Source organism: Leptodactylus fuscus, chromosome 5, assembly GCF_031893055.1.
Source record: "Leptodactylus fuscus isolate aLepFus1 chromosome 5, aLepFus1.hap2, whole genome shotgun sequence".
Taxonomy (NCBI): domain Eukaryota; kingdom Metazoa; phylum Chordata; class Amphibia; order Anura; family Leptodactylidae; genus Leptodactylus; species Leptodactylus fuscus.
The window spans coordinates 12,941,215-12,969,046 of record NC_134269.1 but is presented as its reverse complement, the minus strand read 5'-3'; the positions used below and the strand labels follow the sequence as shown (position 1 = coordinate 12,969,046).

Sequence of the window (27,832 nt, the reverse complement as noted above, 5' to 3'; positions counted from 1 at the left end):
GGGTGTAGTGATGGGTCACAGCCCTGCCCCCGCCATAACCCCCAGCCCATGTCACAATACCCTACTATTACACCGCAGCTGCAATGATATAAGTTATATATACGGCACACACAGTGACACATTGTATCTATGAATAATATATAACGCTCCAGTCCTCCCCCCCATCCCCCTCCCTCATCCCCTCCCTGCCCCCTCCCCCTCTGCAAAGCCCCGGATGTCAGTGACGTCATTGAGAGCCATCTTTTGTCAGAGCTGGAGAAGAAGGAGCTGCAGCAGCACCAGAGCCTGAACAGCACCCTGCAAGATGTGAGTGTCCTTCCCCATCCCCCTCCCCTGCACCCCACATACGTACACTGCACCCCCATAGACGTATAGAGTCGTATACACACACGGCATAGAGTGTCGCACGCGGCATCCAGCTAGGGACAGACGGGAACCATCCCAGATCCGAGCCCTGCACCCACCGCAATCTGCTGTTGTGTCACACACATCACACTCTGCAGGATGCTGGTGACACACATCCACACAGCGTACACTGCAATCTATAGGCGTATATATATGTATATCCCCTGCAGTGGGCGAGAGGCTGCTGGGACACACACACATCACACTGCAATCTATAGGCGTACGTATCCCCTACACACATCCACTGCAGCCCGCCGGGTGCTCCCATCACATGCACTGCAGCCCAGGAGAGGCCGATGTCACACTGCAGCCTGCTCTTGTGTCACACACGTACACGCACACACAGGCAGAACACACGCAAATGCTGCAGCCATCCGGATGCTTGTGTGACACACACTTACTGCACAATTCTAGAGGCCAATGTCAGACGTACACACAATAACACATACGGTGCACCTTACTGGTGCCGCACACTGCAACACTGTACGTGCACTGCACCGGGAAAGATTCTAGTGTCACACACAGCCATCTCAATACACACACTTGTACCGGGCTCGAGACTAATGTCACACATGACAATGTATGGGATGTAACACACCGATATATATCGGGTACACAACTGGATCCTAATGTTACCCCCTCTATATACAGTGCACACAACTAGATTGGCTGCACCAGCAAGTGCTTAATGTCATCCATATATATACAATACACCCAACTAGGGCCTAATGTCACCCATCTATATACACTGTACCAAACTAGAGTCAAATGATACACATACATGTACAGTGCAGGCAACTACGGCCTAGTGGCACATATCTATGTACAGTGCTCCCAACTCAAGCCTATGTCACAGATTAATATACAATGCAACTACCTAGAACCAAAAGGCACACATTGCTGCTCCAAACTAGAACCTAATATCATTCATCTACGTACAGTGCACCCAACTAGAGCCTCATGGCACACATCTATGTACAGTGCACCCAACTAGAGCCTAATGTCACCTATTATCTATCTATCTATCTATTGCACTATATACAAAGCACCCAATTAGTGCCTTATGTCATCCATCTTTATAGAGTTCACGTATCTAGAGTCTAATGGCACACATCCAGGTACAGTGCACCAAATGAGAGCCTAATTCTCGCATCTATATACAGTGCACTTTACTAGAGCCCAATGACACACAGTCATGCACAGTGCACCCAAGCAGAACCTATTGAAACACCTCTATATAAACTACACTCAACTAAAGCTTACTGTCACATCTATCTATCTATCCACTGCACTGAGCTTTTTGACACACATCGATATAACAGTGCACCCAATTAGTGCCTAATCTAATTCATTTATATACAGTGCACCCATCTAGAGCCCCACAGCACACATCTCTGTATAGTGCACCCAACTAGAGCCTAATGGCACACATCTCTGTACAGTGCACCCAACTAGAGCCTAATGGCACACATCTCTGTACAGTGCACCCAACTAAAGCCTAATGGCACACATCTCTATACAGTGCACCCAACTAGGGCCTAATGGCGCACATCTCTGTACAGAGTACCCAACTAGGGCCTAATGGCGCACATCTCTGTACAGTGCGCCCAACTAGGGCCTAATGGCACACATCTCTGTACAGTGCACCCAACTAGGGCCTAATGGCGCACATCTCTGTACAGTGCACCCAACTAGAGCCTAATGGCACACATCTTTGTACAGTGCACCCAACTACAGCCTAATAGCACACATCTCTGTACAGTGCACCCAACTAGGGCCTAATGGCGCACATCTCTGTACAGTGCACCCAACTAGAGCCTAATGGCACACATTTCTGTACAGTGCACCCAACTAGGGCCTAATGGCGCACATCTCTGTACAGTGCACCCAACTAGGGCCTAATGGCACACATCTCTGTACAGTGCACCCAACTAGGGCCTAATGGCACACATCTCTGTACAGTGCACCCAACTAGGGCCTAATGGCTCACATCTCTGTACAGTGCACCCAACTAGGGCCTAATGGCACACATCTCTGTACAATGCACCCAACTAGGGCCTAATGGCACACATCTCTGTACAATGCACCCAACTAGGGCCTAATGGCACACATCTCTGTACAGTGCACCCAACTAGGGCCTAATGGCACACATCTCTGTACAATGCACCCAACTAGGGCCTAATGGCTCACATCTCTGTACAGTGCACCCAACTAGAGCCTAATGGCACACATCTTTGTACAGTGCACCCAACGAGGGCCTAATGGCACACATCTCTGTACAGTGCACCCAACTAGAGCCTTATGGCACACATCTCTGTACAGTGCACCCAACTAGGGCCTAATGGCACACATCTCTGTACAGTGCACCCAACTAGGGCGTAATGGCACACATCTCTGTACAATGCGCCCAACTAGGGCCTAATGGCACACATCTCTGTACAGTGCACCCAACTAGAGCCTAATGGCTCACATTTCTGTACAGTGCACCAAACTAGAGCCTAATGGCACACATCTCTGTACAGTGCACCCAACTAGAGCCTAATGGAACACATCTCTGTACAGTGCACCCAACTAGAGCCTAATGGCTCACATCTCTGTACAGTGCACCCAACTAGGGCCTAATGGCACACATCTCTGTACAGTGCACCCAACTAGAGCCTAATGGCTCACATCTCTGTACAGTGCACCCAACTAGGGCCTAATGGCACACATCTCTGTACAGTGCACCCAACTAGGGCCTAATGGAACACATCTCTGTACAATGCGCCCAACTAGGGCCTAATGGCACACATCTCTGTACAGTGCACCCAACTAGGGCCTAATGGAACACATCTCTGTACAGTGCACCCAACTAGGGCCTAATGGCGCACATCTCTGTACAGTGCACCCAACTAGAGCCTAATGGCACACATCTCTGTACAGTGCACCCAACTAGAGCCTAATGGCGCACATCTCTGTACAGTGCACCCAACTAGGGCCTAATGGAACACATCTCTGTACAGTGCACCAAACTAGGGCCTAATGGCGCACATCTCTGTACAGTGCACCCAACTAGAGCCTAATGGCACACATCTCTGTACAGTGCACCCAACTAGAGCCTTATGGCACACATCTCTGTACAGTGCACCCAACTAGAGCCTAATGGCACACATCTCTGTACAGTGCACCCAACTAGTGCCTAATGGCTCACATCTCTGTACAGTGCACCCAACGAGGGCCTAATGGCACACATCTCTGTACAGTGCACCCAACTAGGGCCTAATGGCACACATCTCTGTACAGTGCACCCAACTAGAGCCTAATGGCACACATCTCTGTACAGTGCACCCAACTAGTGCCTAATGGCTCACATCTCTGTACAGTGTACCCAACTAGAGCCTAATGGCGCACATCTCTGTACAATGCGCCCAACTAGAGCCTAATGTCACACATCTCTGTACAGTGCACCCAACTAGAGCCTAATGGCTCACATCTCTGTACAGTGCACCCAACTAGGGCCTAATGGCACACATCTCTATACAGTGCACCCAACTAGAGCCTAATTGCGCACATCTCTGTACAGTGCACCCAACTAGAGCCTAATGGTGCACATCTCTGTACAGTGCACCCAACTAGAGCCTGATGGCGCACATCTCTATACAGTGCACCCAACTAGAGCCTGATGGCACACATCTCTGTACAGTGCACCCAACTAGAGCCTAATGGCACACATCTCTGTACAGTGCACCCAACTAGAGCCTGATGGCGCGCATCTCTGTACAGTGCACCCAACTAGAGCCTAATGGCACACATCTCTGTACAGTGCACCCATCTAGAGCCTAATGGCACACATCTCTGTACAGTACACCCAACTAAAGTCTAATGCCATCCATCTGTATTCAGTGCACCCAACTACAGTTTGTAGACACACATCTATATACAGTGCATCCAACTAGAGCCTAATGTTGCTCATCTACATACATTGCAGTGAACTATAGCCCAGTGACACACTATATATACACGCTACATCTGAGTATAGCCCAGTGACACACTATATATACAAGCTACATCTGACTATAGCCCAGTGACACACATATACAGTGCACATAATTAGGGCCCATTGTTACTCATCGATATATAAAGCACACAACTGCACCCAACTACAACCTGATGTCACTGTAACTAGAGTCATACTCTCCATATAAGAGAGCAGAGCCTTTGTCACTAATTTAAATAGAGTGCACCCAACTAGAGTCCCACATTACACATCCATATACAGCACCTGCATGCACTTGTGTCATACCCACCCTTCTCAAATAATATATCCAGTATCACTGTCACACAATGGTCCAGGTATACTATAGTGTCATATATCTGATATACACAGAGACCACTGTATAGGTGCCGCACACATACACACAGATCTACAGGTCACTGTCACACTCATGATGGTGTCTCACACTCACTCACCCTCTCGCAGCCCCTGATATACACAGAGATCACGATATAGGTCACTGTCACTATATTAATAAAAATCACACATACATGATGGTGTCACACTCCACCTTATAGGTGCCGCTCACATACACACAGATCTACAGGTCACTGTCACACTCATGATGGTGACACATACCACCTTATAGGTGCCGCTCACATACACACAGATCTTGGCTCTTTGCATTCACATGTCACGGTCACATGATGATGTGCACACCTACGCACTGATCCACCTGTCACATACGCAGCTCCCGCAGCCCCGGATATACACAGAGATCACCCTATAGGTGCTGCTCACTGTCACACAGATCCACGTGTCACTGTCACTATATTAATGAAAACCACACATGATGGTGGGGCATAACTACGATGGTAGCAGTGGTAATGGCTGCCACAGGGCCCGGGACATTAGGGGGCCCGTAGGGGCCGCTCACGTACACACTGATGCACATGTCACTGTCACTATATTAATAAAATACACACACGATGGTGTCACACAGAGCTGCACCAAAGACGTCACTATCCGGTCACGACTACACGTCCCTCTTAGTGCAGCACCTTGTGCCTATACCGCGTGTCACACACCGTACACAACCCCTGTATACGAAGCCCGGGCCTAGCTCTGACTCAGGGAAGCGTTCCCATCCCTCATTGATGTCACTTGGGTCACTGTTATGTATAGGGTTAAATTTACATGCTACAAGCGGCGGGATGCACACACATGGCACACCCTGACACCATTATACCGGGTACTGGGGTCGGCTGTAGGGCTCCTATAGCCAGACAGAGGGCACTGTGGGCAGTGCAAGGGCGTCTGTATAAGGGACAGGCTGGGTTACAGGGAGGGGGCGAGAAGGGTCTGTAGGGACAGTATACGTGCTGTACCATATATATATATATAGTCTGTGTAATATATATATATATACACAGTTACTATACATTGTATCACGCGTACAAATGTGCAGGCAGAGCGGAGTGGGGGGGATTGAGGGTATTTTTGATGATGTGTGATGAGCCGCACACCCCCCCCTGTATGCAGCATCATGGCAGGACATGCTCTTAAAGGGACATGACCGTACACCGCAGGATGCTATATACCCTAGGACCCTCTCCCCCATTCACAATGGATTCCATTTCAATTGCAAATGTTTATTTATTTTTATTTGTATATGTGTGTACAAGTATATGTGTTATCTATCTATACTATCTGTCCTATATCTCATATCTATCCATCTAATATATATGGATATATCTTTTATCTCATATTTATTGTCTATCTCCTATCTATCTATCTATCTATCTATCTATCTATCTATCTATCTATCTATCTATCTATCTCCTATCTATCAAATCAAATCAAATCTATCTATCTCCTATCTATCTATCTCCTATCTATCTATCTATCTATCTATCTTTTATCTATCTATCTATCTATCTATCTATCTATCTCCTATCTATCTATCTATCTATCTATCTTTTATCTATCTATCTATCATCTATCTATCTATCTATCTATCTATCTATCTATCTCCTATCTATCTATCTATCTATCTCCTATCTATCAAATCAAATCTATCTATCATCTATCTATCTATCTATCTATCTATCTATCTATCTATATATCTCCTATCTATCTATCTATCTATCTATCTATCTATCTATCTCCTATCTATCTATCTATCTATCTATCTCCTATCTATCTATCTATCTATCTATCTCCTATCTATCTATCTATCTATCTATCTATCTATCTATCTATCTCTCTCCTATCTATCTATCTATCTATCTATCTATCTATCTATCTCCTATCTATCTATCTATCTATCTATCTATCTCCTATCTATCTATCTATCTATCTATCTATCTATCTCCTATCTATCTATCTATCTATCTATCTATCTATCTATCTATCTATCTATCTCCTATCTATCTATCTATCTATCTATCTATCTATCTATCTCCTATCTATCTATCTATCTATCTATCTATCTATCTATCTATCTCCTATCTATCTATCTATCTATCTATCTCCTATCTATCTATCTATCTATCTATCTATCTCCTATCTATCTATCTATCTATCTATCTATCTATCTATCTATCTATCTATCTATCTATCTATCTCCTATCTATCTATCTATCTCCTATCTATCAAATCAAATCAAATCTATCTATCATCTATCTATCTATCTATCTATCTATCTATCTATCTATCTATCTATATATCTCCTATCTATCTATCTATCTATCTATCTATCTCCTATCTATCTATCTATCTATCTATCTATCTATCTCCTATCTATCTATCTATCTATCTATCTATCTATCTATCTATCTCCTATCTATCTATCTATCTATCTATCTATCTATCTATCTATCTCCTATCTATCTATCTATCTATCTATCTCCTATCTATCTATCTATCTATCTATCTATCTATCTATCTATCTCCTATCTATCTATCTATCTATCTATCTATCTCCTATCTATCTATCTATCTATCTATCTATCTATCTCCTATCTATCTATCTATCTATCTATCTATCTATCTATCTATCTACCTATCTATCTATCTATCTATCTATCTATCTATCTATCTCCTATCTATCTATCTATCTCCTATCTATCTATCTATCTATCTATCTATCTCCTATCTATCTATCTATCTATCTATCTATCTATCTATCTATCTATCTACCTATCTATCTATCTATCTATCTATCTATCTATCTCCTATCTATCTATCTATCTATCTATCTATCTATCTATCTACCTATCTATCTATCTATCTATCTATCTACTATCTATCTATCTCCTATCTATCTATCTATCTATCTATCTATCTATCTATCTATCTATCTCCTATCTATCTATCTATCTATCTATCTATCTATCTCCTATCTATCTATCTATCTATCTCCTATCTATCTATCTATCTATCTCCTATCTATCTATCTATCTATCTATCTATCTATCTCCTATCTATCTATCTATCTATCTATCTATCTCCTATCTATCTATCTATCTATCTATCTATCTCCTATCTATCTATCTATCTATCTATCTATCTATCTATCTATCTCCTATCTATCTATCTATCTATCTATCTATCTATCTCCTATCTATCTATCTATCTCCTATCTATCAAATCAAATCAAATCTATCTATCATCTATCTATCTATCTATCTATCTATCTATCTATCTATATATCTCCTATCTATCTATCTATCTATCTATCTATCTATCTCCTATCTATCTATCTATCTATCTATCTATCTCCTATCTATCTATCTATCTATCTATCTATCTCCTATCTATCTATCTATCTATCTATCTATCTATCTATCTATCTATCTCTCTCCTATCTATCTATCTATCTATCTATCTATCTATCTATCTCCTATCTATCTATCTATCTATCTATCTATCTATCTATCTCCTATCTATCTATCTATCTATCTATCTATCTATCTATCTATCTATCTCCTATCTATCTATCTATCTATCTATCTATCTATCTATCTCCTATCTATCTATCTATCTATCTATCTATCTATCTCCTATCTATCTATCTATCTATCTATCTATCTATCTATCTATCTCCTATCTATCTATCTATCTATCTATCTATCTCCTATCTATCTATCTATCTATCTATCTATCTATCTATCTATCTACCTATCTATCTATCTATCTATCTATCTATCTCCTATCTATCTATCTATCTCCTATCTATCTATCTATCTATCTATCTATCTATCTATCTATCTCCTATCTATCTATCTATCTATCTATCTATCTATCTATCTATCTCCTATCTATCTATCTATCTATCTATCTATCTATCTATCTATCTATCTATCTACCTATCTATCTATCTATCTACTATCTATCTATCTCCTATCTATCTATCTATCTATCTATCTATCTATCTATCTATCTATCTATCTCCTATCTATCTATCTATCTATCTATCTATCTATCTCCTATCTATCTATCTATCTATCTATCTATCTATCTATCTATCTATCTATCTCCTATCTATCTATCTATCTATCTCCTATCTATCTATCTATCTATCTATCTATCTATCTATCTCCTATCTATCTATCTATCTATCTATCTATCTATCCCTCTTTCTCGCCGGTTTCTTGTTATCTCCATGGTATAAGATTACCGATGTCTTATTAATATATAATCAGGGATTATCATACTTACCTCACTACAAGGCGCTCGGCGTCTCCTCCTCCTTAAACCTCCTTGGGCCTAGTGAAAATGAGTCTCCATATTGTATTCTTGGTGTATATCTGGCGTTATATTCCTTTAATCCACTATAATCTGGAACCTTTCAGAATCTGCACAGAATTGTAAAATACTGACAGACCTCACAGAGCCAGGAGTGATATGCTGAGCATTGTAGTACATCACTGGCAGTGGTATAGACGTTATACATGTGATATACTCCATGTAGTATTTGAATCAGTCTGTATAGGCATGAAATATTCTGTATATCCCAGGGTGTATGTGTATGAGCAGTATATTTCACATTAAATGTGTTTGGGGCACTATATAAATTGTATATTCTATATACTGCATGTTGTATGTCTATGGGTCAGTATACATGTGATATACGCTACATACACCCTTGTGTGTATGCATGGGGCAGTATGAAAACTTCATAATATGTATACTCCATGTTGAATCTATATGGAATTGGTGTACTTGTATATCTTACATAATGTATCATGTTGTTTAGGGCAGTATACACGCTACATTATCTGTATACTCCATGTTGTATATATGGGGCAGTATACACATTACATAGCCTGTATAATTCATGCTATATATGTTTCGGACATTACACACATTGTATAGTCTGTATACTCCATGCTGTATGTTTATGAGGCAGTACCCACATTGTATATTCTGTATACTCCACATTGTATATGTATGGGCAGTATACACATTGCATAGTCTGTATACTCCACGTTGTATATGTATGGGGTAGTACCCATGTTACATAGTCTGTATATTCCATGCTGTATATATATGGGGCAGTATATACATTGTATATTTTGTATACCCCATGCTTTATATGTACAGGGCAGTAAACATGTTACATAGACTGTATACTCCACACTGTATATATTTGCAGGGCAGTATATACATTGTATATTCTGTATAGCCCAAATGTAAAGGACCATGGAACTAATGGTGGTTACATAAATAAACAATAGTAATAATAATAATAATAATTGTGTATGGGGTAGTATACATGTTACATAGTCTGTATACTACACGCTGTATATGTACAAGGCAGTATACACATAACATAGTCTGCATACTCCTCGTTGTATGTGTAGAAGGCAGTATACATGTAACATAATCTGTATACTCCACGCTGTATAAGTATGGAGCAGTATTCAAGTTAATATTGTGAGAAAAAAGAAAAATTTAAAGCAGTAGCTCACCTATGACGCAATCTTCAGGGTGCACGGCTGTGTTGTCCCGGACTCCAAGGGTAGACAGTAAGTCAAATAGCAGAAAATATGTTCCAGTCCGCACTCCTGAGATTTTCTTAAAAATTAACTTTTAATTTTCCATGTAAAAAATGGGTAAATCCAATACAAAATAAACGTGACAGTGAAGAACACAAAAGTGCGTTTTAAAAACCCATAATGAAGGTCCGGCTGACGCGTTTCTGGGTATGCTTTACCCCTTAGTCATAGCCTCCTATCCAATTTTTGTATTGGATTTACCCATTTTTTACATGGAAAATTAAAAGTTAATTTTTAAGAAAATCTCAGGAGTGCGGACTGGAACATATTTTCTAGTATTCAAGTTACACAGTCTGTATACTACATGCTGTATGTCTGTATACTCCGCACTGTATATGTATAGGGCAGTTATCACATTACATAGTCTGTATACTCCGCACTGTATATGAATGGGGCAGTATACACTCACCGGCCACTTTATTAGGTACACCATGCTAGTAACGGGTTGGACCCCCTTTTGCCTTCAGAACTGCCTCAATTCTTCGTGGCATAGATACAACAAGGTGCTGGAAGCATTCCTCAGAGATTTTGGTCCATATTGACATGATGGCATCACACAGTTGCCGCAGATTTGTCGGCTGCACATCCATGATGCGAATCTCCCGTTCCACCACATCCCAAAGATGCTCCTCTATTGGATTGAGATCTGGTGACTGTGGAGGCCATTGGAGTACAGTGAACTCATTGTCATGTTCAAGAAACCAGTCTGAGATGATTCCAGCTTTATGACATGGCATTGCATTATCCTGCTGAAAGTAGCCATCAGATGTTGGGTACATTGTGGTCATAAAGGGATGGACATGGTCAGCAACAATACTCAGGTAGGCTTTGGCGTTGCAACGATGCTCAATTGGTACCAAGGGGCCCAAAGAGTGCCAAGAAAATATTCCCCACACCATGACACCACCACCACCAGCCTGAACCGTTACCGATACAAGGCAGGATGGATCCATGCTTTCATGTTGTTGACGCCAAATTCTGACCCTACCATCCGAATGTCGCAGCAGAAATCGAGACTCATCAGACCAGGCAACGTTTTTCCAATCTTCAATTGTCCAATTTCGATGAGCTTGTGCAAATTGTAGCCTCAGTTTCCTGTTCTTAGCTGAAAGGAGTGGCACCCGGTGTGGTCTTCTGCTGCTGTAGCCCATCTGTAGCCTCAAAGTTGGACGTACTGTGCGGCGTTCAGAGATGCTCTTCTGGCTACCTTGGTTGTAATGGGTGGCTATTTGAGTCACTGTTGCCTTTCTATCAGCTCGAACCAGTCTGGCCATTCTCCTCTGACCTCTGGCATCAACAACGCATTTCCGCCCACAGAACTGCCGCTCACTGGATGTTTTTTCTTTTTCGGACCATTCTCTGTAAACCCTAGAGATGGTTGTGCGTGAAAATCCCAGTAGATCAGCAGTTTCTGAAATACTCAGACCAGCCCTTCTGGCACCAACAACCATGCCACGTTCAAAGGCACTCAAATCACCTTTCTTCCCCATACTGATGCTCGGTTTGAACTGCAGGAGATTGTCTTGACCATGTCTACATGCCTAAATGCACTGAGTTGCCGCCATGTGATTGGCTGATTAGAAATTAAGTGTTAACGAGCAGTTGGACAGGTGTACCTAATAAAGTGGCCGGTGAGTGTATATGTTACATAGTCTGTATACTCCGCACTGTATATGTATGGGGCAGTATACATGTTACATAGTCTGTATACTCTGCACTGTATATGTATGGGGTAGTATGCGTGTTACATAGTCTGTATACTCTGCACTGTATATGTATGGGGTAGTATGCGTGTTACATAGTCTGTATGCTCTGCACTGTATATGTATGGGGTAGTATGCGTGTTACATAGTCTGTATACTTCGCACAGTATATGAATGGGGCAGTATACACATTACATAGTCTGTATACTCCGCACTGTATATGCATACCTCCCAACCGTCCCGATTTCCGCAGGACATTCACGATTTGGGTGACATGTCCCGCGGTCCCAGTTGGAGGGAGGTATGTCCCGATTTCAACTCAGATCTGCGTCCAGAGGGCGCAGATCTGAGTTGAACACATATGCGGCTGAAGCAAGGAGCTGACACAGGTCAGCTCCTAGCTTCAGCCGCATATGTGTCAGCGAGAGGCGCGCAGAGAGCAGCGAGGGAGCGGAGGAGAAGGTAAGTGTAATGTGGAGGTGGAACGTGAATCTGGGAGCAGATGAAGGAGAGGACGGCATGACACTGGGGGCAGAGATGTGGAGACATGAATCTGGGGGCAGAGATGGAGGGGACATGAAACTGGGGGCAGAGATGGAAGGGGGACATGAAACTGGGGGCAGATGAAGGGTGTATATGAAACTGGAGGAGAGATAGAGGGGGGACATATAATTTACGGGTGACTGTAGGAGGATTATACTGTGTGCGGGCACATGAAAAATTAATGAGTGGGCGGAGTTAACACAAAAGTGCGTGGGGATAAATTTGCCGCGGCACGCTACACACGCCGCACATTTTGTCCCTCTTTCAGTTCTTCAAAAGATGGGAGGTATGTATATGTATGGGGCAGTATACATGATACATAGTCTGTATACTCTGCACTGTATATGTATAGGGCAGTATACATGTTACATAGTCTGTTACTCCGCACTGTATATGTATAGGGCAGTATACATGTTACATAGTCTGTTACTCCGCACTGTATATGTATAGGGCAGTATACATGTTACATAGTCTGTATACTCCGCACTATATATGTATGGGCAGTATACATGATACATAGTCTGTATACTCCACACTGTATATGTATGGGACAGTATACATGTTACATAGTCTGTATACTCTGCACTGTATATATATGGGGTAGTATGCATTTTACATAGTCTGTATACTCTGCACTGTATATGTATGGGGCAGTATACACGTTATATAGTCTGTATACTCCACACTTTATATGTATGGGGGTTCTGCATTATTTCTGGGCTCACGTAGGATGAGCTCCATGGCTGCCGGGTACTGAGCGCAGGCTACAATGAGTCTGCAGATGTGACTCCGCTAACCTGACGTTAGATTTAATCACATTAGAGGCGTCTGACTCTCCTGCCAAAAAATCAGATCTGCGATCACTGCCGAGTATGCAGCATAGGCGCCCCGGGGCAGGATTTAAAGGGGAACTCCACCAAAGGATTTTCTGAGCTACATAACAGTGACAGGTATCACAGTCCGTTTTTGGAAATGTTTGGTGACAACCAATATCATGGCTGCCTTTACAGCTTGTTTTAGAGGGTGTCCATGTTGTGGGATGGTAAGAGGGGCAATCTCACTGCATCGCTGGCAAATATACCATTCAGAAGTCTGGAAAGCTGGGTGACATCAAATATGGCTGGCATTACTGCGCCATATCATCATACTTGGTTGCCTTATATTTTAGGTCACTATTGATGAGAGCGGCCATTTTGTGTGGGCCGGACTACTAATAATGAAAACAAAACCAATCAATATCCAACCCCCGCCCCGTAGGGTCATCATCCCTGCGCCTGCCATCATTATCCACAAATCAATATGGAGATGCTTGTAGCTCACAAAATGGCCGCCTCCACTGTCAGGCAGAGACATAAACTACAGGGATGTGTGAGGCCGCGGAGCTCAGGAGTGTGCGGGGATAGGACGCGCTACGGATTTTGGAAATACAAATTTAAAGGGACATTTCCTATATTTTAAAGTGATTGGTTGCCAGGGACTTTCTTTAGTAGTCATTACAGTGTCATAAATATAACAGCCCTGCTGCTCCGACAGGGGAGGTCACCCAGCTTTCCCAGAATCCTAAACAGCCTTGTGCGGTGAAGGACCAGGAATAGATAGGTTAGCTTGTCATTCAGAAATCTGGGAAAGCTGGGTGAACACTCTCTGTCGTGGCCTACCTATATTCGGGGACAACAATGGTGGAGCAGGAAGCTGACAAGGTGAATCTGGGGACAGAGATGGAGGGACATGAATCTGGGGTAGAGATGTAGGGACATGAATCTGGGGGCAGAGATGGAGGGGACATGAAACGGGGCAGAAATGTGGGACATTAATCTGGGGGCAGAGATGGAGGGACATGAATCTGGGGGCAGAAATGTGGGACATTAATCTGGGGGCAGAGATGGAGGGACATGAATCTGGGGGCAGAGATGGAGGGGACATGAATCTGGGGGCAGAAATGGAGGACATGAATCCAGGGGCAGAGATGGAGGACATGAATCTGGGGGCAGAGATGGAAGGGACATGAATCTGGGGGCAGAGATGGAAGGGACATGAATCTGGGAGCAGAGATGGAGGGACATGAATCTGGGGCAGAGATGGGGGACATGAATCTGGGGGCAGAGATAGGGGGACATGAATCTGGGGGCAGAGATGGGGGGGACATGAATCTGGGGGCAGAGATGGGGGACATGAATCTGGTGGCAGAGATGGGGGGACATGAATCTGGGGGCAGAGATGGGGGGACATGAATCTGGGGGCAGAGATGGAGGAGACATGAATCTGGGGGCAGAGATGGAGGGGACATGAATCTGGGGGCAGAGATGGAGGGGATATGAATCTGGGGCAGAGATGTGGGGACATGAATCTGGGGGTAGAGATGGGGGGACATGAATCTGGTGGCAGAGATGGGGGGACATGAATGTGGGGACAGAGATGGGGGGACATGAATCTGGGGGTAGAGATGGAGGGGACATGAATCTGGGGGCAGAGATGGAGGGGATATGAATCTGGGGCAGAGATGTGGGGACATGAATCTGGGGGTAGAGATGGGGGACATGAATCTGGTGGCAGAGATGGGGGGACATGAATGTGGGGACAGAGATGGGGGGGCATGAATCTGGGGGTAGAGATGTGGGGACATGAATCTGGGGGCAGAGATGGGGGGACATGAATCTGGGGGCAGAGATGGGGGACATGAATCCGGGGGCAGAGATGGAGGGGACATGAATCTGGGGGCAGAGATGGGGGACATGAATCTGGGGGCAGAGATGGGGACATGAATCTGGGGAGAGAGATGGGGGGACATGAATCTGGGGGCAGAGATGGGGGGGACATGAATCTGGGGGCAGAGATGGGGGACATGAATCTGGTGGCAGAGATGGGGGGACATGAATGTGGGGACAGAGATGGGGGGACATGAATCTGGGGGTAGAGATGGAGGGGACATGAATCTGGGGGCAGAGATGGAGGGGATATGAATCTGGGGCAGAGATGTGGGGACATGAATCTGGGGGTAGAGATGGGGGACATGAATCTGGTGGCAGAGATGGGGGGACATGAATGTGGGGACAGAGATGGGGGGGCATGAATCTGGGGGTAGAGATGTGGGGACATGAATCTGGGGGCAGAGATGGGGGGACATGAATCTGGGGGCAGAGATGGGGGACATGAATCTGGGGGCAGAGATGGAGGGGACATGAATCTGGGGGCAGAGATGGGGGACATGAATCTGGGGGCAGAGATGGGGACATGAATCTGGGGAGAGAGATGGGGGGACATGAATCTGGGGGCAGAGATGGGGGGGACATGAATCTGGGGGCAGAGATGGGGGACATGAATCTGGTGGCAGAGATGAGAGGACATGAATCTGGGGGCAGAGATTGAGGGGGCATGAATCTGGGGAGAGAGATGGGGGGACATGAATCTGGGGGTAGAGATTGAGGGGGCATGAATCTGGGGAGAGAGATGGGGGAAATGAATCTGGTGGCAGAGATGGAGAGGACATGAATCTGGGGGCAGAGATGGGGGACATGAATCTGGGGGCAGAGATGGGGGGACATGAATCTGGGGGCAGAGATGGAGGGGACATGAATCTGGGGGCAGAGATGGAGGGACATGAATCTGGTGGCATAGATGGGGGACATGAATCTGGGGGCAGAGATGGAGGGGGGACATGAATCTGGGGCCAGAGATGGGGGGACATGAATCTGGGGGCAGAGATGGAGGGACATGAATCTGGGGGCAGATTAAGGGTGTATATGAAACTGGGGGAGAGATAGAGGGGGGACATATAATTTACGGGTGACTGTAGGAGGATTATACTGTGTGGGAGAACGTGAAAAATTAATGAGAATTTGCGGAGTCAACATAAAAGTGGCAGCGCGCCGCACATCTTGTCCCTCTTTCTATTTTTCAAAAGTTGGGAGGTATGGCTCAACTGTGAATGCAGCTCTGGATGTGACTAGAGTCCTCACTTTCAGAAAACATCCCGATGGGGTCAGGTAAGCGAGAATGTTGTATTAGGTGGGTGCCTGCCCTGTCAGCTTCTAATAATTTCTGATCGACTAGGGTTAAAGGGAAGCTCTACTTATGGTATGTTACTCGATGGTATGCATTGTCCGTGATGCCCCCTAGAGGAGTTCCACGTAAGATTATTTCCTGACGGACGTCTCGATTGTGATTGATTGTATGCAGGGATTGTATTCGGTATATGGCGATACATGGACTTTCCCTTTAAGAGGCTTACGTCTATTAGCATACCTCACAACTTTCAAAGGATGGAAATGTGCGGTGCGCCATATGCGAAAGGCAAATTTAGCTACAATGACATAGCCCGGACCAAACGCGGATGAGTTGAAACTGGGACATACCTCCCGCTGACCAGGACAGGGCCCAGAATCCGGGACTGTCACACTGAATCCGGAACGGTTAGGAGGTATGTATTAAGCAGGGTATAGGTTGGGGAGGGGGGTGACTACCAGCGTCTAGCCTGGAAGCTGATGTTCGCAGTGTTTACTACTTAAAGGGGTTGACGTCGAAAACATGGCTGCTTTCTTCTTCTCAGGAAGTGACATCATGTCCGTTGGTCACTTAGCAATGCCACATCTCCGTCCCAATATGGAACTGACCTGCAGCATGGCCATGTGACCGACAGACATGAGGTCACTCCCTGATAAGATGAAGGGGATATTGTCACTTCTTAGGGAGAGACCACCATATAGGTGTGTGGAGACTTATTAAGCCTTTAGCACTCCACTTCGCAAAGGACCATAGGAAGAATATGCAAATCTGTCTTCCATGATGTAATTAGGAAGTCAGCTGCCTCAGTATTGCAAACCAATAGAGGGCGCTCACTGGAATGTGTACATCAGGGAAGACAAGCTTGCACATTCCAGTGAGCGCCCTCTATTGGTTTGCAATACTGAGGCAGCTGACTTCCTAATTACATCATGGAAGACAGATTTGCATATTCTTCCCATGATAAGATGAAAGCAGCCATGTTTTTGGAGTCCTACACAACCCCTTTAAAAGCTTTCATTACCTAAATGTATTGCTACAAAAATCTGATTACTAAGGCAATAAGAGACCAAGAAAAGCTGTGCCACCCCATTGCCTTAGTAATCAGATTTTACATGACATGTAGGCAGAACGAGTTCACCGCCGATGCCTGATCATACCATTTAATATGGCAGGAGGGGGCCCTACATCATACTGGGGCCTTATTGGTACAATGGACCAGATTTATCAGGCCTTGTACGCCGGTTTTGCGAAAAAGACACAATTGTTTTGCAGATTTACGTCAGTGAAAGCGGGACAGGACCCAGAATCCGGGACTGTCCCACTGAATCTGGGACGGGATTTATGAGGAGGAGTGCACTTTGTCAGAAATGAGGTGCACCCACTATTAGCATAGGAGACATGGATACTGGGGCAGATTTATGGTGTCTCTTAATATGCGTCTCCTTAAAAATCTGGCACACACTCCTCCTGGCCATGCGCCTGCACTTGAATCTACAGCTAGGGGGCGCAGTGATAGCAAACCCTACCGGGCCCATGAGTCTCAGGGGGGCCCAAAGGCGACATTAGTATTATAGATAGTACATGAAAAGTGGGGCCCTGTTACACATTTTGCTCTGGGGCCCGGGAGCTTCCAGTTACGCCTTCATACAGCGTAGATTTCGGGGATCGGTTACCTGGCGTACATGATCACAACGCTGGTGTGGCAAGGGAGGCGCCAGTTTTTGCTCGGAAACGCAATAAGCACAAAAATTTTCACCACTCTACATGACATACACGTCATGTCACAACTTGCGAAGCACAACGCAACCAAATTCACACTACTTATGATGGTAGGCGACACTACGACCTTCGCGGCCATAGTTGCCCAGTAGCCCTAGTGCAATTCGACGCTGATATTCTGAGGTACAAGTTGCAGTACGGCGCAGGCCTTATAAGAAGACAAGGCAGATATTGACACAGGAATGCGTCATCGGTCGCTGCAGGTTATTTATAACCGTGACTTTCTTGCCGTGTCGCGTTGTCGCCGCCACTGCTGTACGTTTTTCTACTAATTCTTCGTTACGCAGCAAATCTTTTCGGTTTTCCCTGACTCATTAGAAATTACATTTTTCGCCACCTTTCCCTGCCAGCGCGTCCTCCTGATTCAGCTGTTACCAGTCAGGGCCAATAGTGAGACATCCAGATCTCCGTGGCGCCATGTCCTGGCTGCACCACTAGAGGGCGCTGCACACTGCAATATGGAGCAATGCAGAGAGTAAGCAGTGCTGCTGGTCCGCGTAGTAAGGTGCTGGCAGCGTGGGAAGACCGTACGTGTTTTCAGAAAATCGTAGGAAATTTAAGTCCTTGAGTCGCCCTCTACTGTCAGCTTTTATTTAACCCCTTATCGGTCATATGTGTTTCTAGGAAAGAGGGGTGACGATTGGGGTTCATCCGATCTTGAGATTTCAGGATCGTTTTTAAAATCCGATCATTTTCCAGCCGATCCCGATTGTGAAATTTGCTCGATCGCCGATCGGGATCCGATCTTTCCTGATCCCGATCGTGAAATCAAACCAATGGCCAGTAGCCAAGCATTGTGGGAAGTAACATGAGACCTCGATCCCACCAAAAAAGATCGGGATCAGAATTCCGTTCGTGAAATTTACTCGATCGCTGATCGGAATCTAATCTTTTCCGATCCCGATCGCTCAACCCTAGTGACGACTAACATGGCAGTGGAACAGTCACCCAGCTTTCCTAGACTTAGCTATATGACCAGGCGGTGCAGGAGTCTGGGAAAGTTGAGTGGCGGCCTTCATCGGAGCAGTTCCGTCTTCTGCTGTCATGTCATGACCATATATAGGAGGCTTCCGCTGCGTCGTCACCGGCAGGCTGTCACACAAGCTGTCAGATGAATCAGATCCCACACCACTAAGGATATTTTTACATTCCCACTTTTTCTGAAGCAGACTGACATTGATCGTCTCCTGTGCGATATACGGGGTGTCAAGGTTTTTTAGAGCTTTCAAGGGAGCCCAGATTATCCCAATTTTACATCATTATTCAGTCTTCTGGATTTCCTTAAATGGAATTGTCATCCTGCTTTCCTTGAATCCTGAATGGAGATATTAAAACATCATTGTAAATCTGCATTTTTTTTTTTTTTTTTTGAGAAACCCATAGAATTTGATCTGCTGTCCCCATGATAACACTTCTTGTTACTACAAGAGGTGCCTAGCTTCACAGCAACCTATTGGAATCAGTCTTTCATATTTCTAGCAGAGAAGAGATCTGATTGGTTCCTGTCATAATACTCTATTATTCATGCATTGGAGCAGAAAGTGTTGTCATAGGGACATGAGGCTGGGTGGTTGTTTATACGTGTCTTAAAGGAGTTGTCCTTAGGGGCCGTCAGCTGGGCCCTGCACATATTAGCTATTTGGTTGCATTTGGTTTGTGTACTACACAGTACACAGAGCTGGTAGCAGTTGGCTCAGTGCACTGTATAGCAGCCAAGCCAGTTGAGCTGTAGTACTGGTGCCTGACCACTATACAGAGTATGGCGCTATCTGCTTCCAGCTCTGTGCACTGTATAGCAGCCACTACTTCAGTAGGAGTTGAGCTGTAGTACTGGTGCCTGACCACTATACAGAGTATGGCGCTATCTGCTTCCAGCTCTGTGCACTGTATAGCAGCCACTACTTCAGTAGGAGTTGAGCTGTAGTACTGGTGCCTGACCACTATACAGAGCATGGCGCTATCTGCTACCAGCTCTGTGCACTGTATAGCAGCCACTACTTCAGTAGGAGTTGAGTTGTAGTACTGATGCCTGACCACTATACAGAGCATGGCGCTATCTGCTTCCAGCTCTGTGCACTGTATAGCAGCCACTACTTCAGTAGGAGTTGAGTTGTAGTACTGATGCCTGACCACTATACAGAGCATGGCGCTATCTGCTTCCAGCTCTGTGCACTGTATAGCAGCCACTACTTCAGTAGGAGTTGAGCTGTAGTACTGGTGCCTGACCACTATACAGAGCATGGCGCTATCTGCTTCCAGCTCTGTGCACTGTATAGCAGCCACTACTTCAGTAGGAGTTGAGTTGTAGTACTGATGCCTGACCACTATACAGAGCATGGCGCTATCTGCTTCCAGCTCTGTGCACTGTATAGCAGCCACTACTTCAGTAGGAGTTGAGTTGTAGTACTGATGCCTGACCACTATACAGAGCATGGCGCTATCTGCTTCCAGCTCTGTGCACTGTATAGCAGCCACTACTTCAGTAGGAGTTGAGCTGTAGTACTGGTGCCTGACCACTATATAGAGCATGGCGCTATCTGCTACCAGCTCTGTGCACTGTATAGCAGCCACTACTTCAGTAGGAGTTGAGTTGTAGTACTGATGCCTGACCACTATACAGAGCATGGCGCTATCTGCTTCCAGCTCTGTGCACTGTATAGCAGCTGGGTGCCAGCTCTGTGCACTGTATAGTACACAGATTGAATGAACAACTGAACAGCTGATCCGTATTGAAGCCATCTGTCGGCCTCCAAACTGTCTAAGGGTTGGCCATAAATAAAACATTTCTGGACCACCCCTTTAACTTTAGATACAGGAATGAGAAAAAACAAAGGAAAGTAAAAACACTTCTTACTCCTGTGTTACATCAGGTCAGCGTTCTCATGGGCGCGCTAAACATCTTCTAACACCCTGAACCCATCTTATCAATATATAGAAATAAAAGCTGGATTCTGATTGGTTGTTGTGAAACCCATTGTCCCATGAGGAACCAGAGCTGCCAGGAAGTGTTGTCATGGGGACACAGATAGACTTCACACAAGAATAAGATACTTATAACTACCTGAGATCATCTGTGTGTTCTCCTTTAAATGATGTCCCCCCCCCACACACACACACACACACACTTGTCTTATTTCACTCCCATCCCCCCACTAATCACAGGGAAGTGAGAAGAGGATTTACACCTCTGGAGGGATGTGAGATATAATGCAGCTGTGAGCGCTCCGAATCACACATACCTTATTAGTTATATTATTAACCCCATCATAGGATATAACAGGAATATATATGTATATGTGTGTATGTATTCATATACAAGGAAGACAGACCTGAGGGCACCACATGGGACATAAGTCTATGTGATTCCATACATCATATCTCTATGAGATAGATATTTTTTAGCATAGATATAAGATAAGATAGATATAAGAGACATGGATGACATGGATAAGATATAGATAAAACGATAGCTATGTGATTGATACAGACATCCAAATATGTAAGATAGTAGATATGAGAGAGACAGATATACCATAGATAAATAAATAGGAAATAACCCAAATTATAACGTAAATGGACAGATATGGTACAGACTGATAGATAGAAGATAGATAGATAGATAGAAGATAGATAGATAGATAGATAGATAGATAGATAGATAGGAGATAGATAGATAGATAGGAGATAGATAGATAGATGATAGATAGGAGATAGATAGATAGATAGATAGATAGATAGATAGATAGATAGATAGATAGATAGATAGGAGATAGATAGATAGATAGATAGATAGATAGATAGATAGATAGATAGGAGATAGATAGATAGGAGATAGATAGATAGGAGATAGATAGATAGGAGATAGATAGATAGATAGATAGATAGATAGATAGATAGATAGATAGATTATTTCTTCAATATATAAAAGAAATATGAACTAGATAAGTATACGGATACACAGATAAATCACTTCCTTTTGCAGTCTTAGTTTTTCTCTTTATCACCTTCTTTTCCTCTTGGTCTTGGTTTTCCTTTTCCCCTCCATCCTCTTTGTTGCCCTCTGCTCCTTTTCTCACCTCCTTGTCTTCTATAACCTTCCTATTCTGTGTCTTGTTTGGCGTCTTCTCCTACTTCTTCATATTGTCGTTCCTCATATCCATTTCTTGTCCTTTTCCTCTTAGTCGCTTTCACTTTCTTTTTTATATTTTCCATCTCCGTTGATCTCTGATCATCATCTTCTCATTTTCCTTGCCTCCATTTCCTTCATTGTCACATTCTCTACTCCTTCTCCATCATCTTATCCTCTTCATCTTCAAGGTTTTGGTTTTTTTTTTTACCTTCTTTGTTGTCTCTATTTTGTGTTGTCTTTTATTTTATTTCTTTTTTGTTGTCTCTTTATTCTTTGCTATTTATTTTGATGTCATTTCTTCTTTTTATTCTCTATTTTCTGCTTTTTTGTTTTCTTTTTAGTTGTTTTTTTCCTTCTTCTGTTGTTCTATTTATTTTTGTTTGTTTTTTTTTTCTTCTTTTTATCTTCGATTTCTTTTTGTTGTCTTTCTTTTTCTTCTCTTTTCCTTTATTGTCTTCATCTGCCTCTTTTTTTTGTTTGCCCTTCTCTCTCTGTCTTCTTTTTCATCATATTTTTGATTCTTCATCCACATGGTCCTCGTCTTCCTAATCTCGCTTTTCTTCTTAATCTTTTTGTTGTTTACGACCTTGGTTTCTTTTTCGTTTTCATTATTATCAACAATGGCATCAGATGAAATATCTGTATGTGTTGTATATAAATGGTCCTCGTTGTTGGCCATTGGAGGTCACGACGTTCCCCGTGTGTGGTGGCCTCTGATGTGTGCCCCTGACACGCACTACTGTTTACTCCATGTGCTGCGAGTAATTATATCTCGTGGATTACAGGTCACATATAGCCCTGTGTATAAACGTAGTCAGATTATCCCAGATTATGTTTATTCAGAGCTGTTTTTGTGACTATTTTTGCCCCTGCTGCAAATGGTCATACCATCACTAGGCTAGAACGTCATCTCCAATAGTGTTGCCATCTTTTGGACCTTTGGTGCCCTTTAGTCACTAGTCTGACTCCGTCTCCACGAGTATCATATTCCGCGTTCACCAAAGTTTTTGACCATCTCTCTCTTTTTCAGGTCTGCCCCAGCTGCTGGCCCCCCCGCTGCCCCCGGAGAAGGTGGAGCACCCCAAGCTCCCCCCAACCTCACCAGCAACAGGAGGCTCCAACAAACCCAGGCACAGGTCGATGAGGTGAGTCCTAAGGAGAGGTGGCAGGTGATAACATGTAGACGTATCCATATCGCAGACATCGTGCCCTCAATGTCTATTCTCCTCCTTATAGGTGGTGGATATTATGCGTGTGAATGTAGACAAGGTTTTGGAACGAGATCAGAAGCTGTCCGAGTTGGATGACCGCGCGGACGCTCTGCAGGCCGGAGCCTCGCAGTTTGAAACCAGCGCGGCCAAACTCAAGCGCAAGTACTGGTGGAAGAACCTCAAGGTGAGTGTGAAGGTTATTTGTCGAACCCATTATGGTACCTCCATTATAGATAAAGTGAACTGTCCAGGCACCATTAGGGATGGTTGGAGGAACTGGTGCAGTTTCTATTCATTTTTTAGGTTCAGCTCCCCAAATCTAGTCATAAACAATGGGCATATTAGATATCTACTGCCCCTTCCAGCCATGTTCACCACATCTCCAGACCATGGGATCACCTAATTTCAGCCTTTGTCATCAAACTGACAACAACTTGGGTCTAGGACTCTTGGGTTGTCTATCTTGAGTCTTCAAAATCAAGATGATCCACCTTGGGTCTTTGACATTTGGACTGTCAATCTTTGGCCTCTGAGACTGAGCTGATCCCCCTTGGGCTTTATGATCAGTTGGCCAACCAACACCTACAATACCAGAGTATGTCAGACATTACGGCCCACTGTAATCTAATGTCATATCATCAACTGTAGTTCTAGACTGACCACAACTTTTTTTAACACCATCTTAACCCTATTGCTGACCGTATTTGTACCGATTTTGGTAGTTATTGACCTTTTAAAGCGTGTTCATTGGCCATACAGTGAGTATAACACAGAGTAATGGCCCCACAGACGATGACCCAAATGGGAAACCTCTACTGTACAATGCTACTACCATCACTATTTCACCCCCTGCTATAGATCAGTCCGGCTCGCCATCTCTTACATGTTTCTGTTCTCTCCTCAGATGATGATCATTATGGGAGTGATATGCGCTATCATCCTCATCATAATTATTGGTGAGTGCCCTGTGTGCGGTGTATATATAGTGTGTGTATACCTGCTTCTGTGATCTGTGCTGTATATACATGGCTCACTGTACTAACCTCTTCTTTTTCTCTTGCTTTTTTTTCTCTTCCATCCCCTTCCTCCCATCATCATTCCCTACAATTTCCATCCCCTATTACCTAAAATATTCCATCACCTAATATCCCTATCCCTCCTGTCATCTTCTGCTCCAATCTGCACCCTCTGTCCATTCCATCATCTGCTATAAATTTCCATTCCATCACCTACTTATCCTTGCGTCCTCTTCCTGTTCTATCACCTATCCTTGCGTCCTCTTCCTATTCCATCACCTATCCTTGCATCCTCTTCCTATTCCATCACCTATCCTTGCGTCCTCTTCCTATTCCATCACCTATCCTTGCATCCTCTTCCTATTCCATCACCTATCCTTGTGTCCTCTTCCTATTCCATCACCTATCCTTGTGTCCTCTTCCTATTCCATCACCTATCCTTGCGTCCTCTTCCTATTCCATCACCTATCCTTGCGTCCTCTTCCTATTCCATCACCTATCCTTGCATCCTCTTCCTATTCCATCACCTATCCTTGCATCCTCTTCCTGTTCCATCACCTATCCTTGCGTCCTCTTCCTATTCTATTACCTATCCTTGCGTCCTCTTCCTATTCTATTACCTATCCTTGCATCCTCTTCTTATTCCATCACCTATCCTTGCATCCTCTTCCTATTCTATTACCTATGCTTGCATCCTCTTCCTATTCCATCACCTATCCTTGCGTCCTCTTCCTATTCCATCACCTATCCTTGCGTCCTCTTCCTATTCCATCACCTATCCTTGCGTCCTCTTCCTGTTCCATCACCTATCCTTGCATCCTCTTCCTGTTCCATCACCTATCCTTGCGTCCTTTTCCTATTCCATCACCTATCCTTGTGTCCTCTTCCTATTCCATCACCTATCCTTGCATCCTCTTCCTGTTCCATCACCTATCCTTGCGTCCTCTTTCTATTCCATCACCTATCCTTGCATCTTCTTTGTGTTTCATCACTTACTATCCTTGCATCCTCTTCCTATTCCATCACCTATCCTTGCATCCTCTTCCTATTCCATCACCTATCCTTGCATCCTCTTCCTATTCCATCACCTATCCTTGCATCCTCTTCCTATTCCATCACCTATCCTTGCATCCTCTTCCTATTCCATCACCTATCCTTGCATCCTCTTCCTGTTCTATCACCTATCCTTGCATCCTCTTCCTATTCCATCACCTATCCTTGCATCCTCTTCCTATTCCATCACCTATCCTTGCATCCTCTTCCTGTTCTATCACCTATTCTTGCACCCACTTTCTGTTCCACCCCTTACTGTTCCTTCACCTCTTTTTTTGTTCCATCACCTACTATCCCTGCACTGTCTTTCCATTCCATCACCCACTATCCCTGCACCCTGTTTCCATTCCATCACCTACTATCCCTACACTGTCTTTCCTTTCCATCACCCACTATCCCTGCACCCCATTTCTGTTTTACACTTATTTTCCCCGGACCCCTATTCTTTTCCCTTCCTGTCTTTAACCCCTACCTGTCCTCCCTGCCATTGTACTCTCCCCTTACCCCCAATCCACCCTCTATGTTTTGTGTTTTTTTTGCTTCCAGTTTACTTCAGCACCTAAGGACAGTGTATCTCTCCCCGTCTCTCTGTCTAATTTTTCTCCCCCCTTCGCCGGATCTATCATCTATACCCCCAGCTGGGACCAGACAAAACTCAACATAATTCCCCCTTTTTTCCTGCCTCTCCCCCCCCCCTCCCCTCCTAACACAGGGAAGTGGGGACATATTGTGTAGAAGCTGTCCCTTCTCGCTCTCTCTCCCATGTAAATACCCAATGACTGGAGATCTCCCCTAACTTATATATACACACATATATATATATATATTTAATTTGTCCGTGTGCAGGTTTTTCTGTTCCCTTGTTTCCCGTGACGCTGTGTGTCCGTGATGTTTATACACTACCCCCTGCCCCAAGGGGGGGAGGGAGGGGCAATTACCCCGAACTGGTCTCTTATTTACGCCCTCATGAAATGAGTCAGGTTTTTGGCTTTTTTTTTCTCTTAATTTGAGGATTTAATGGAGGAGAATTGTGTGTGTGCGTGTGTGCGTATGTACAGTATGTGTGTAAAAATAAAATACAAATATATATAATATATAAATCCTCAGATACCCCCTCCCCCACCTCAATATGCCAATTTCTCACTATAGATTTCATTTATGGGGTGTTATAGATATGGCTCAAGTGATGGACCCCTGGCCCTAGGATTTACCAGAATGCTCCACTGCACTGCTCATAGGGCATTAAAGGGGAGACCCCCTGTTGCTTCCACTAATCTGGAGGGATTTGGTGTAAGGATAGGGGTGATACTTACCTCCCCTTGCCTTTGTATTCTGCTGATATGCCTTGCAGGGGGCACATTTAGCAGGGGGGGCAGATGGAGAGAGAGAGACAGGGTCAGGAGCTAATAGCAGAGGGCAGGTTAGCCTCCCGGCCCCCCTTGCCGCTTAGGAGGGAGGTGGCACTGGGAGGTGGCATGGGATGCTACATGGTAATACCCATTATGGGGTATTTTTCCTAATTAGGATTAATTACACTGCCCCGCTACCACGTAACGAGATGCCACATCGGTAACTGTGTCAAATCCCAACTTTTACCACTCCATGACTGTAATAAGAGAGGACGCCCTCTACCCCCGAGGACCCGCCTTCTTACATCCGTTACATCCAAACCCTGCATGGGAACAGCCATTATGTAGCTGCAACCAGCCGGGCAATGAGGCACATACATAGCTGAGAGTCCACCCGACCCCCCCACCCCTCCGCAGAACTCCCCGTGTGCCTGGTTGCCCTGTTTGCCTGCAATGTATCATTAGGAGGGAGGGGGCGAGTGTGTCCAGGGGCAATAGGGTAAATCTCCCCCTCTCTCCTTGTTACCCACCTTCTGAATTTCCCCTCCCCTCCTCCTACCCCCCACAACATAAATATTAAAATAAATGTTGTTTAACCAAAAACAAA

General features: G+C 44.5%; 1 protein-coding gene across 1 annotated transcript; it reads left to right on the top strand.

The window, feature by feature from the left end:
- Window positions 1-209: 209 nt before the first annotated feature.
- On the top strand, window positions 210-27,832 carry VAMP2 (vesicle associated membrane protein 2). The gene is made up of 5 exons (XM_075272457.1): window positions 210-306; window positions 23,627-23,741; window positions 23,833-23,991; window positions 24,712-24,763; window positions 26,423-27,832. Coding segments are annotated over exons 1-5 (345 nt in total). The 5' UTR covers window positions 210-304; the 3' UTR covers window positions 26,440-27,832.